Source organism: Triticum urartu, chromosome 2A (assembly GCF_056163025.1).
Source record: "Triticum urartu cultivar PI428250 chromosome 2A, HENAU_Tu73, whole genome shotgun sequence".
Classification (NCBI taxonomy): Eukaryota; Viridiplantae; Streptophyta; class Magnoliopsida; order Poales; family Poaceae; genus Triticum; species Triticum urartu.
The window spans coordinates 619,618,733-619,631,043 of record NC_141874.1 but is presented as its reverse complement, the minus strand read 5'-3'; the positions used below and the strand labels follow the sequence as shown (position 1 = coordinate 619,631,043).

Sequence of the window (12,311 nt, the reverse complement as noted above, 5' to 3'; positions counted from 1 at the left end):
ACCTAACCATCTTTGGTCAACGAGCTAGTCAAGTAGAGGCATACTAGTGATACTCTGTTTGTCTATGTATTCACACATGTATTATGTTTTCGGTTAATACAATTCTAGCATGAATAGTAAACATTTATCATGAAATAAGGAAATAAATAATAACTTTATTATTGCCTCTAGGGAATATTTCCTTCACCGTGTGGTCAACGAACGACAATCATCGGAAGAGGACTGTACGTGGAGAGGCTGACAGCTAGGACCCACCAGGTCCAAGGCCGTACACAAGCAAGTGTCTCCTTATTACGTGCAAAGAAAATGATTCCATCCCCTGACAACTGGGACCCACCAGCTACATGGTCGCGCGCAAGAAAGTGCCTCCTTATTACACGCAAAGAATGATTCCGCCCGCTAACAGCTGGGATCCACCAGCTATATGGTTGCACGCAAGCAAGTACTTCCTTATGAGAAAAAAGGAATGATTCCACCCTCTGACAGCTTGGACCTGCCAACTACATGGTCACACACAAGGAAGTGACAGTTGGGACCTATCAGGTCGAAGCGTACGCAATATTATCTATCTGATCTCAAACGTGCACATGCATACTGGCCGGTCTCTCTATAACAATGAATCATGACCGGGTAAGGAGCGGCACATGTCCTACTAGGATATTTGGCCCCCGACGTAGGAGGTCATGCATTGTCATGCAAATCGTATACTCGTACATACAACCACGGTGCAAAAATACGGGCCATGTATTCATGTAGCGGCCGACCAAACTCGCTTATATGTGGCCGGTCGTACTAGCATATTGTCGCACCCCGGCTCAGAGAAACCAGGACGCCCCGTATTCCAGCCTAGAGATTGAGGTAAGTCTTCTGGAATACGACACTGCTCGGCATAGAATAAACCAGCTCTTTATTACAAAGGATAAGGTACAAGGGTCTGATGTTACAAAGGATCACATCAGCATGGCGACACTACGCCTGCTAAGGAAGCTCTATGCTAGCAGCGGAACAACGACGAAGGTGGTGAACTCCACTTCGTAGGGACTCTGGCTGGGACACGATCTAGCTCGCACGTGCGGTAACCTTGACAGGCAAACAATCAAGCACAGCATCACCTGCAATCTGACATGACACGCCAGGTCGGTACATTAAATGTACTTGCAAGCTCACAACAACCAAAAGCATCAAGGCAAGACAATAACATAGCATTAACAGGTTAAGTTATTAACAACTACTATGATGTGGAAGCAATAACTAAGCATGATATGAAACTACTAGAATAGTGATGAACCAACATCTCTAATCTCAAGAACCATCTCACTCTTGACTATCCGGCCAAGCAATATATCGTAAAATGCAATGAAACTTATTTTTATTTTTATTTTCTCAGGAAGACAAAATATATTGGCTTGGAATTAGGTCAGTTGGCCGCTTGTGGGCCCCACAAGACATCAAGGCACGCCCTGGGGGTAGGCGTGCCTTGTTGTCTTGTGGACAACGGATGGCCCCTTCGGTGGATCTTCGTTTCAGTATTTTTTTATTTATTCAATAAAAAATCTTTGCAAAGTTTCTTCTGATTCCGAGAACTTTTGCTTTTGCACAAAAGTAACACCATGGTAATTCTGCTAAAGACAACATCAGTCCGGGTTAGTTTCATTCATAATCATGCAAATTAGAGTCCAAAATAAGAGTAAAAGTATTTGGAAAAGTAGATACAATGAAAACATATCAACCATCTTGGTGCTCTCGGTGCGGCGTGGTCAACGAACGACAATCATCGGAAGAGGACTGTATGTGGGGAGGCTAACAGCTAGGACCCACGAGGTCGAAGGTCATACGCAAGCAAGTGTCTCCTTATTACGTGCAAAGAAAATGATTCCATCCCCTGACAACTGGGACCCACCAGCTACATGGTCGCGCGCAAGAAAGTGCCTCCTTGTTACACGCAAAGAATGATTCCGCCCGCTAACAGCTGGGATCCACCAGCTACATGGTCGCATGCAAGCAAGTACTTCCTTACGAGCAAAAAGAATGATTCCTCCCCCTGACAGTTTGGACCCACCAACTACATGGTCACACGCAAGGAAGTGCCTCCTTGTTACGCGAAAGAATGATTTCTCGCCCTGACAGTTGGGACCTATCAGGTCGAAGCGTACGCAGTGTTATCTGTCGGATCGCAAACGTGCACGTGCATACTGGTCGGTCTCTCTATAATGATGAACCGTGACCGAGTAAGGAGCGGCACATGTCCTACTAGGGTATTTGGCCCCCGACGTAGCAGGTCACGCATTGTCATGCAAATCGTATACTCGTATGTACAACCACAGTGCAAAAATACGTGCCATGTATTCATGTAGCGGCCGGCCAAACTCATGTATATGTGGCCGGTCGTACTAGCATATGTGCAGATGACTATACGCAACAACCGGGTCCTATTCAAGGAGCGCCAACAGGCTGGGGTTGGATGACCGAAACGGAATCATGTTCACCAGCTGGGGGTGTAGCGTACCGCAAAACGGATGAAATTACGTTTTGTTCAACCGCCTATGGCCAAAACGGGGGTCCTGTTAGAGGAGCGTGGCGTACCGCAAAACGGCCTTCATGGGATACTGTCCATTCACCGTCAACTTCCTACGGCCTCCACAAGCTACTATTCATCTGCCGCCTACGGCCCTTCTTCACGGGGTCCTGTTCATCCACCCCAACCGGCTGGGGGTGTAGCGTACCGCAAAACGACCTCCTCAGGGTCATGTTCATCCAGCGCCAATCGCACACGGCCTAGCCTTCCACGGGGTCATGTTCATCCACACCCAACTGGCTGGGTGTGACGTATCGCGGCACGACCTCCTCTGGGTCATGTTCATCTAGCGCCAACTGCCTACTACCACGGGGGCCTGTTCATCCAACCCCATCCGGCTGTGGTGAGGCATACGCGCGCGGCAGTAATGGAGACTGTTCATCCATAGCCAACCAACCGGCTAGGCCAACACGTATCGCGCAAGGGGTTAGATTGATGCAACCGACTGCTGGTCTCGACCCGATCTATGTATCACATGCGCTACAACAATGGGGACTCGTCATCGAGAGGCAACCAACCGGTTAGGTCAACTCACGTCTCGCGTGGTGGTTCGATGCAACACATTGATCAATCGGGCCAGCAAACTACGTATGTGCACGAGTCTTTCTCACATCGATCGCTCGGGTTTAGTAAGCAGCGAACGGATCGGCCGGGTTCAGTTAGCAGCGAAGGGATCGATCGGGTTCAATAGCAGTGTGAGGGATCGCTCGGGTTCAGTAGTAGTGCGAGGGGTCGCTCGGGTTTAGTACGTAGTGCGAGGGACCGATCGCTCGGGTTCAGTAACACGAGGGATCGATCAATCGAGTTCAGTAAGCGACAGGCTCGCTCGGGTTCAGTTAGCGAAGGACCCGCACACGCGCGCGTACGAGAGAAACACGCAAACCACGCTGAATCGCTCGGGCCCGACCACCCACCGACTGCCCACCGTATACTGGGTAATCTCCGAAAATGTTCTCGCCCTCACTTCTACCATGATTTTTTACGTCGTGGACGGTCCAAAGAATGTCATGCACGTGCTCCTCAGTCCACCCAGAACGAAAAGTCAATTTTCTGTCATAATTTTTTGTTATAGAAGTAGGAGCCCATCACATCTATGAAGATATGTGTTTTTGTCGCAATTATCATCATGGAAGTCATTCGGGTAATAATGTCACGGACATGTCTTTTTTTTAAGTGAGGTAGAGGTTCTCGACGTCACAGAGGTGTGGCGGGAGTAGTAAACCCTAATGCGAGAGGATGGATAAACATGTATTTCATGGACAGATGGATGCACGCATTCGGAATTGAATGTGTGGCCATGCATTAGTTGCTGCATCGACCGATCGTTCAAGTGTTTATTGTCCAACTCAGTCCTAAATTGCACATATTGACATATTAACTAAAAATTCTTCAGCGCTGTTAAGAGCTAGTAAGATGAAAGTAAAATGTACTCCCTTCGTCCCAAAATTCTTGTCTGGGACAGAGGGAGTATATCGGACCAAGCGTGTGTGAGTGGCTTTGCGCCTCTACTCGCAACCTAAAACTGAAAACTGGAAAAAAATGTGATTTTTTTGAGAAAAAAAAACTGATGCATATGCGCAAGGAAAACGATTGGGTGCGGCGCACCGGCCGAACTTTGGGCCGGACGCATCCACGCGCGCTTCACCCCAGCCACCCACCAGGCAACACGTAGACACGGGGCCACCCACGCTATCCTCTTTGCTTTCTTCAACCTCACGCGGATCTCGCCCCACAACACACGCATCTCTCGCCTCTCCCGTTGCAGCACGTGAGCAGCTCGCCGTCGGCCATTGATGTAGCTTGGAAGATCGAAGCCCCCACATGATTGCAGCCCCGCTCATGTTCCGACCTCCCCCTTCTTCCTTCTCCCTCACTTCCTTTCTCCTCCTCCTCTTTCCCCTTTTTTTGCTGCAAGCGGCGGCAAGCCAAACGTCGTGGAGGAGGACCGAGGTGCCCCGTGCTACGACCATGGCGACCGGAGGGAGCTGCAACCACGGCATCGGGGAGAGTTGCGAACAGTGTTTTCCCATGCTACAACCGTGGACGCAAAAAGCTACATCCACTAGATAAAAAAGCTTCAACCAAACAACGGAATAGAGGAAAAGTTACAACCGTTTTGACAAAAGCTTCAACCTGCAGCCGGGGGGGGGGGGGGGTTCGCAACCAAAATGTTGGACACAGAAAAAGCTGCAACCCTTACAAAAAAAGCTTCAACCCTAGGTGAAAAAAGCTTCAATCGGCACGGCGGAAAGTTTTAATGTGCGAAAAAAGATTCAACCGGCATAGAAAAAGCTTCAACCAATGATAGAAAAAGCTTCAATCCGACTCGCCAATGGTGGCAAGCGACGACGTTGAGAGCTGCGTCAGCGACACGACAACGCAGCGACGGCGGCGACTGCTAGGTGCTGACAGAGGGGCTTCGGTGTGCTTCAAGGCGGTGGCATTTTTTGATAAAGGGGCAACGGCTTCCTGCCGGGAACGCGCGCGGGGGGGGGGGGGGTGCTGCGACGGCGACGGGGACGAAGAGCGCATCCAGCAGCGTGGAACTGCGAGGGGGAGGGGGGAAGAGGTCCAGGTGAGGGGGGTGGCTGGCGGCAGGGGCGGCCGGGGCGGCACGCGCGGAAGAAGAAGAAGAGAGAAGTCAACGTGGAAGGGAAGAGACAGATCAGACGGCTCTAGTTGGCTGCATCGGGCGGCCGGGGCGCGAACGGCCGAAACTGTTCGGCCGGCGCGCCGGCGCTTAGGACATCTCCAGCCGTTGGCCCCCCAGGAGGGGCAAAAAATTGCCCCCTGGGGGCGCACCGGCGCTAAACCGCGCACTGTGGGCGTGATGCCCCCCAGTCGCGCCCCCACGGGTTTTTAAAATGTTCAAATTCGGCGCAAACACAACGCAAACACGGGCGAGTTCGTTCAAATTTAAACATATTTTACAAAAAAAGAAAAAAACTACCGCGGGCTACCCCCGCCGTCTCCCTCGCCGCCCGCCCACGCGGTTCTACATGCCGAGGAGGCTGTAGAACCGCGTGTAGTCACCGCCATCGCCGCCGTCGTCGTCGCCCCCGCCTACGCCTCCGCCGTCCCTGCTGCATCCCTCCCCTAGTTGGCGCGGGGGTTGGACGGTCCGGGGGCGTCGTCGTCGTCGCTATCGAGGACGATGACACCGTCCCCGCCCTCGCGGCCACGTTTGCGGGCGGCGATCTCCTCCAGGGCCCGGCGCTGCCGGACCATATCCTCGCGCACGTAGTCGTCGCGCGAGCACCGCATGGCGTCCTCGTCGGAGAAGCCGCATCGGGCTATCTCCTCGTACTCCGGGGGGAGGCTGGACTCCACCTTGGGCTCGATGAGGGCGCCAGAGCTGCGGGTACGCGCGCTGACAGGCGTGTCCTGGGGCTCCGGCTTGACGGGGCGAAGGTGGAGGCAGGGAGAGCCGCCGGAGCTGCGGGTACGCGCGCTGACAGGCGTATCCTGGGGCTCCGGCTTGACGGGGCGGAGGTGGAGGCAGGAAGAGCCGCCGGACGAGGAGGAGGACGCCCCGGTCTCCATGCGCCTTGGCGTCCAGGAGCTTCCCCGGCGGCGTGAGAAGGACGGGGGAGCAGGATACTCGAGGCGCGGCGTGTTGCCGCCCTCGATGTACTCGAGGACGGCCTCCAACGTGCGGCCGGGCACGCCCCACCACCGGCGCCGACCATCGGAGTTGAGCCTGCCGGAGGGTACGACGCCGTTGGTGGCCTCGAGCTGCTCAGCGTGACGGCGACGAAAATAGGGCTCCCGGAGCGGGCTGTCGGGGACGTACCGTGGCCCCTCCCTCGCCGCCCGCGGCAGGGACACGCGGATGCGTGCGATCTCTGCACGCCGCGTCGCCCCGGTGGGTGGTGGTGGCACCGGCACGCCGCCGGCGCTGATCCTCCAAGCCCCGGGCACCCGCATGTCCGGCGGGACCGGGTACTCGACCTCGAAAAGGAGGCGAGCCTCGTCCTCGTGCAGATGATGGGGCCCGAATCCGTTCGCCGCCGCGCCGTCGCCTGGGAAACGCTCGGCCATGCTTTCTCAACTGGTGACGGCGAGAGGAGGAAAGGGGGAGAAATGAGCGCGTCGTCGGTGGATGATCGGGGTGAGTCTCTCCGGCGCGCTTGCAGTCGGCTTTTATAGGCGGAGGCGCCGCATGGTAGGCTTGGCCGGCGCGTTACGCGTGGCGTGATTGCGTGGCGGCCGAGGGACGCGCCGCCCAGCCTTCACTGCGCCGCCCGTGAGGCATCAATGGAGGCTGACCGGCGCGGCAGCGCGCGGCAGCTTTGGCATTGATTCGCCGTGGGAAACGAGGCGATGAGGACGACGAAGGGGCGAGAAGAGGGTAGAGTCGCTGACGCGGCGGGCCCGCGGCTCTTCGCGCCAAAAACGATTCGCCCGGCGCCCCCGAGCGACCTCGAGCGCGCCGGGTTCGGATTGGGTCCGCCGGCGTCAATTTCAGCCTGAACTGGCGAAAACTGGGCTTTTGAAGGCGTGACTGGACTGATTTTTTGACGTCAGCGGACGAAAAGACGCCTGGAGGGCCTTTTTGAAGGCGCGGCTGAAGATGCCCTTAGCATCGTCCTATGCGCAATCAGAATTAAAGGGTAGTGTTGCCAAGGCCAATTCTTTCTAGCCTTCTAGGACGGCAAGTTCCAAGCCTCCAGCACTGCAATACAAAGGCCCAGCACAATGAGCACATACATCATGGCGTGCGCTATATCTTCCTCCCCAAAGTTTGTCGGAATTACAAAACAGCCCCCGTACTCTTCCTCCCCACCTCTCGCCTACCGTTCGCGTCCTCCGCCCGAGGCCTCCACGGGAGCGCCGGAGCGCACGCCTGATCTCCCCGCCTCCTCCTCCCGGCACCGCGGCCCCGGCTCCTAGCCCGCCTCACGATCGGGGGACGAGGCACGAGTAGGAGGGCGAGGGTGCGAGGAGATGCAGAGGGACCGAGGCGTCTCGGCGGCGGCTGGGGGCGCCGGTGAGAGGAAGCGGATAGGCGAGGCGATGGACAGGTCCTCCCCGTCTACGTCCTGGGGGTTCTCCGGCGGACGCGAGAGGGACCGGATCGCCGCCGGCAAGCAGCCGGAGGTGCCCCGCTCCGGCGGCGGATCCACCGCCATGTCCAAGGGCAAGTTGTCCGATGGTGAGCTCTGTCCCGCAGCATGTTATTTTACGTTGTCTGCTTATTTTGCTATTGTACTGCGGGTCTATGGCTTTGTTGGTGCGATAAGTTCATAGATCAGTTGTGTTCTCCATCTGGATGAGACCCTAATGGGGAGATCGTGCCCTTCCGTGGTAATTGATTGCGCTTTGTAGCTTGAGGAGTGTGGGGGTTAGCCTGTAGAAGGGAGAATTTGTGTGTTTAGTATTTGTGCACGAACAAGGGAATAATTGTGCGTCAAACTGTCAGGTCACTATTGTGCAATCATTCATACCATCTTATCGTTGTGCTTTCATATCAGGAATGCCAAATTTTCTTTTCCATATGTTTTTTATGCACTTATTATGCTTGCCTGCTAGGTAGCTCGAAGATGCAACTATTATTGATTGATGTAGATTTCTAGTTATGGTTCCCACAAAGCAGATAAGCATGGGATGTTGCAATTGTGGTGATCATGGGATGTTGCAATTCATGGTGATCATGGGATGCGGTGCCGACATGAAAATGTTCTAATGTTGAGATCAGTATCATAATTCATTAAGAAATATAGCTATTATTAATCTGATATAACCATTAAAAGGCACTAGCAGCGAGCAAGTGATTTTAAGGGCTGCTCATTTGCTTTGGCATGTTGTCAAATCCACTTTGTTTGCATGTACACTGAATTTTTTTTCAGTTTGTACTTGAGGGCAATTTTCCAGCAGTCACCAAAGTGTTAAGTGCTGGTCGTGTGGCAAACCAGAACCTATGCAGCCGCCTAGGCAGGATAAATTGGCTAGGCAGGTATGGCAGCACCTTTTAGAACACTGCTTTTCGTGGTTAGGGGGGCACCATATGTTTGCTTGTAAGCTATGCTTGGTCATCCAAAGAGGAAAACGACTGTAATTTATGTGCATCAGATTGGCACGACAAAAGATAAAAAGGGAATGCCCATACATCCTGCAGTGTTTCAAATCACTTACCTTCTTGCCTGACTCATATCAGTTGAACAGGCTGACTACTAGTAATTCTGACATCATAATATGTATCTGTTGCTCTTATAGAATAACTTTGCTATGTTTCTTTAACCACGTTATGAATAAAGAACCGCCACAATTAGCTATGGATATGGTAATTTGTAGTCTTAATCACTTCCCTATTCTACCGTAGAGCCGCACCTAATCATTCATGATGTCTCTTGCGACTGAAGTCTGTGCCAAAGTTTAGATTTTATAACCTGCAGATACAATGCATAGGTAGCACTAACTGCCTGAGATAGGGGCACTAACTCTGATACCTGTGGGTACCCACTGTAGATGAAGCTAGAGATGAGGTTGCAGAATCTGCACTGCATCCGTGGTGTAACTGGTGTTTATGGAGTTTGGCCTTGGCTATTGCTGGAATTATATGATCTATATTTGTTACCCAGTGGAACGAAAATCTGTCTTTCTAATATTTGCTTAATGCTATTCTCTGCCACCATGTTTTTCTACATGTTTTGACTTAGTTTGCTGCAATAAATGTTCTTGGGGGTTGTTCTTGGTGTTTCCTGTTTCAGTAGTAATCTTTGTTTGCTGATTGCCTTACAGGAGAATCGGATACTGACAGTGAAGAATCAGATCTCAGTGGTTCTGATGGAGAAGATACATCGTGGATTTCATGGTTCTGTAGCTTGCGAGGCAATGAGTTTTTCTGTGAAGTTGATGACGATTACATACAAGACGATTTCAATCTCTGTGGGCTAAGCGGTCAAGTTCCATATTATGAATATGCTCTTGATCTGATATTGGATGTCGAGTCTTCACATGGTACCTCACTTATTTTTTCTGTTTGATATTTCAATTTGGAGAGAAACGTGTTATGAAAAGATTAAACAATCATGATACCTGTATGCCGTCTATAACTTAGATAGATAGCTGGAATATGTTAAAACTCTGTTCAATTGGTTACTAGACAGTAAATTGCAAGTTTACAACTGCCCTGGCCCTAGCTAGTTTCACCAGTCAACAGCTGGAGCTGAGCTTTTTGGGTGTGTTGTGCCTGCTTTGACAAAGCTTGGCCCAAGAAGGCTGCTAGGATGAGTGCATGCAAGCAGAAGTTGATTGATCAGCTGTTTTTCTTGGCTTGGCTGAGGAGCAAGGCTGTTTGACTTGATTGTGTCTTAAGCAAAGATGCATTTCACCGGATGGAGGAGAAGACCTGAATCTGTAATGCATATGGCCATATCTAGAAGTGATATTATATGCATAGGAAAAGTAGATTTTTCCCCAAAGGGGACACGCCTTAATTAGAAGCGAAAATCGATCCGGGGAGGTGGGGTCATGACCTTGTTGGCGTCCAGCGTTGCACCCCCAGAAGAGTTCTTGAAAAAACTACATGGGCATTAGTAAATTTGTTTCCTCACTATTGGCCTGCAATCAATCCAAGCATGTATATCTCAGTTACGGTTAATACATTAAATTTGCCACCACTCACCCCATTGTAATTATAATTCCTATCATGTGCATGCATAGCACAGGGCAATCGGGCAAGGATATCCATCCGTATATGAATAAGGATCGTACTGTAAGGGAAATAGTGATAAATTGCTATTTACTTGGGGATTTGATCCAGTTAGGTTTCATATTGTTAGGGAGGTCTTCCATCTCCCACCTTTACAAAGGGGGCTATCATGCATTCTCTTGCTTTCTTCTACCAACTGTTTTTGCTTAATGTTGCTGACTTTCTACAACGCTCTTACAAATATGATTTACTAATTTTTGTAATGCACAGGTGATATGTTCACAGAAGAGCAGAATGAACTTATTGAATCAGCTGCTGAGATGCTTTATGGATTGATTCATGTTCGATATATTCTTACAAGTAAAGGATTGGCTGCAATGGTGAAGCTTTTGACCTCTCCCTCCAGTACTAATAAGTTGTCTTCTGACGGTTAAGCTTTAGTGCGGTAATTAATTGGTTATTTGCTCATCTTATTTTTGTGCAGTTGGATAAATACAAGAATTATGACTTTGGCAGATGTCCAAGAGTGCACTGCAGCGGCCAGCCATGCCTTCCAGTTGGCCAGTCGGACATTCCTCGTTCTAGTAATGTGAAAATTTACTGCCCAAAGTGTGAAGATCTCTACTATCCGAGATCCAAATATCAAAGCAGTATCCTTTTTACTTACAATATATAAGCATGTGCCTTTGAACTCAAATGCCTACATTCTGATCTCCTGTTGGTAGATAAACTGTTAAGTGTCAGCATACTTTACAGTCATCTTGTAGCTTTTGCTTGCAGCAATACGTTCAGTTAGAATGTTTTAACTTATCAATTACACTGAATTGACACCCTGCATAATTAGTCATATCATGAGCCAAAATAATATTTATCATTCTCTCCCACATCTGTAGTTATCTTGATATGCTTTTGCTTTTAGTGGAACTAACCCCAACCAGAAGATAGTAAAAACACCGTCACATTTAGATTGGTTTGGAGAATGATTTTTCAGGTGATAGACAAGAAAACTGCTTCTTTTTAAATTTTCACATGTTCGAGGAGTTATATTTCTCCTTTGGAAAAATTAGGTTGCCTAGCTCTGTTCACTTCTTGACTCTTATGTAGACATTGACGGAGCTTACTTTGGGACAACGTTTCCTCACTTGTTTCTGATGACGTACCCACATTTGAAGCCCCAGAAACCGTCACAGCAGTACGTCCCCAAGGTTTTTGGCTTCAAACTTCATAAGCCATAACAAGTTTGAAGACTGAAGATGCAAAAGGTTCATAGCAGAGTTGTCTGATATGTCACGCTGCACATCACTTCCAAGCTGCTCATTTGTGCGCGTGGCGCAGTTTAGCACTTGGTTCAGTTGGTTACCCGTGGCTTGGCCGAAACCGACCTGACCTCTGGCTGATTTCCCTTGTCCTCCGTTTTCGCTCTCGCCTGACGTTCTGATTTGATCCTTGTGGCTTGTTTAGTGTAGTAGATTTCTTCTATCCTGTTCTTTATACTCATTATTATATTTGAGTTTGGCAGTTGCTAAAAGAAGGCAGTTCGTAACAGTGTTATGTCTCTGCTGTGTATTTTTCATTTTGTTTTACATTAGGTTCCTTTGCCAAAATGTGATGGTAATGGTAATCTGAAACATTCGATCCGGCTATTCTTATTCTTCACCTGCAACTGAGTTTGTATGGAAAGTTTACCCCCAGAGAAAGTTACCTTTATGTGCTGTCATGGATGTTTTAATCTGTGAAATATTATTGTTAGTTTTGCTCAGAGCTTCAATTGCTATAAGTACACTGCCAGTAAATAAAAAGGGCAGTCCGATGAATGTAGCTCCCTTTTGTGAAGAGTCCGACCACTTCGGGTCTTATACACAACTTTTTCCTGCATTTTTGCAAGAGTCCGACCACTTTGGGTCTTGTAAACAGCTTTTTCCTGCATTTTTGCAAGAAGAGTCCGACCACTTTGGGTCTTGCATGCAGCTTTTCCCTGCATTTCTACCAAGAGATTTATTTCTAGCCATGTAAGTACCGTTGTGAGGTCAGCATATAATAAGATAAAGCAGGCAGGGCTAATTTGGTTTTGATGATTTTTGG

At 49.9% G+C, this 12,311-nt stretch overlaps 1 protein-coding gene across 1 annotated transcript; it reads left to right on the top strand.

The window, feature by feature from the left end:
• The first annotated feature begins 7,288 nt into the window (after nt 1–7,288).
• LOC147986248 (casein kinase II subunit beta-1-like) lies at nt 7,289–11,936 on the top strand. The gene is made up of 5 exons (XM_087544578.1): nt 7,289–7,730; nt 9,317–9,535; nt 10,500–10,609; nt 10,714–10,879; nt 11,334–11,936. Exons 1-5 carry the CDS (start codon nt 7,523–7,525, stop codon nt 11,462–11,464), a joined length of 834 nt encoding a protein of 277 aa, XP_087400704.1. The 5' UTR covers nt 7,289–7,522; the 3' UTR covers nt 11,465–11,936.
• Nucleotides 11,937–12,311: the final 375 nt, after the last annotated feature.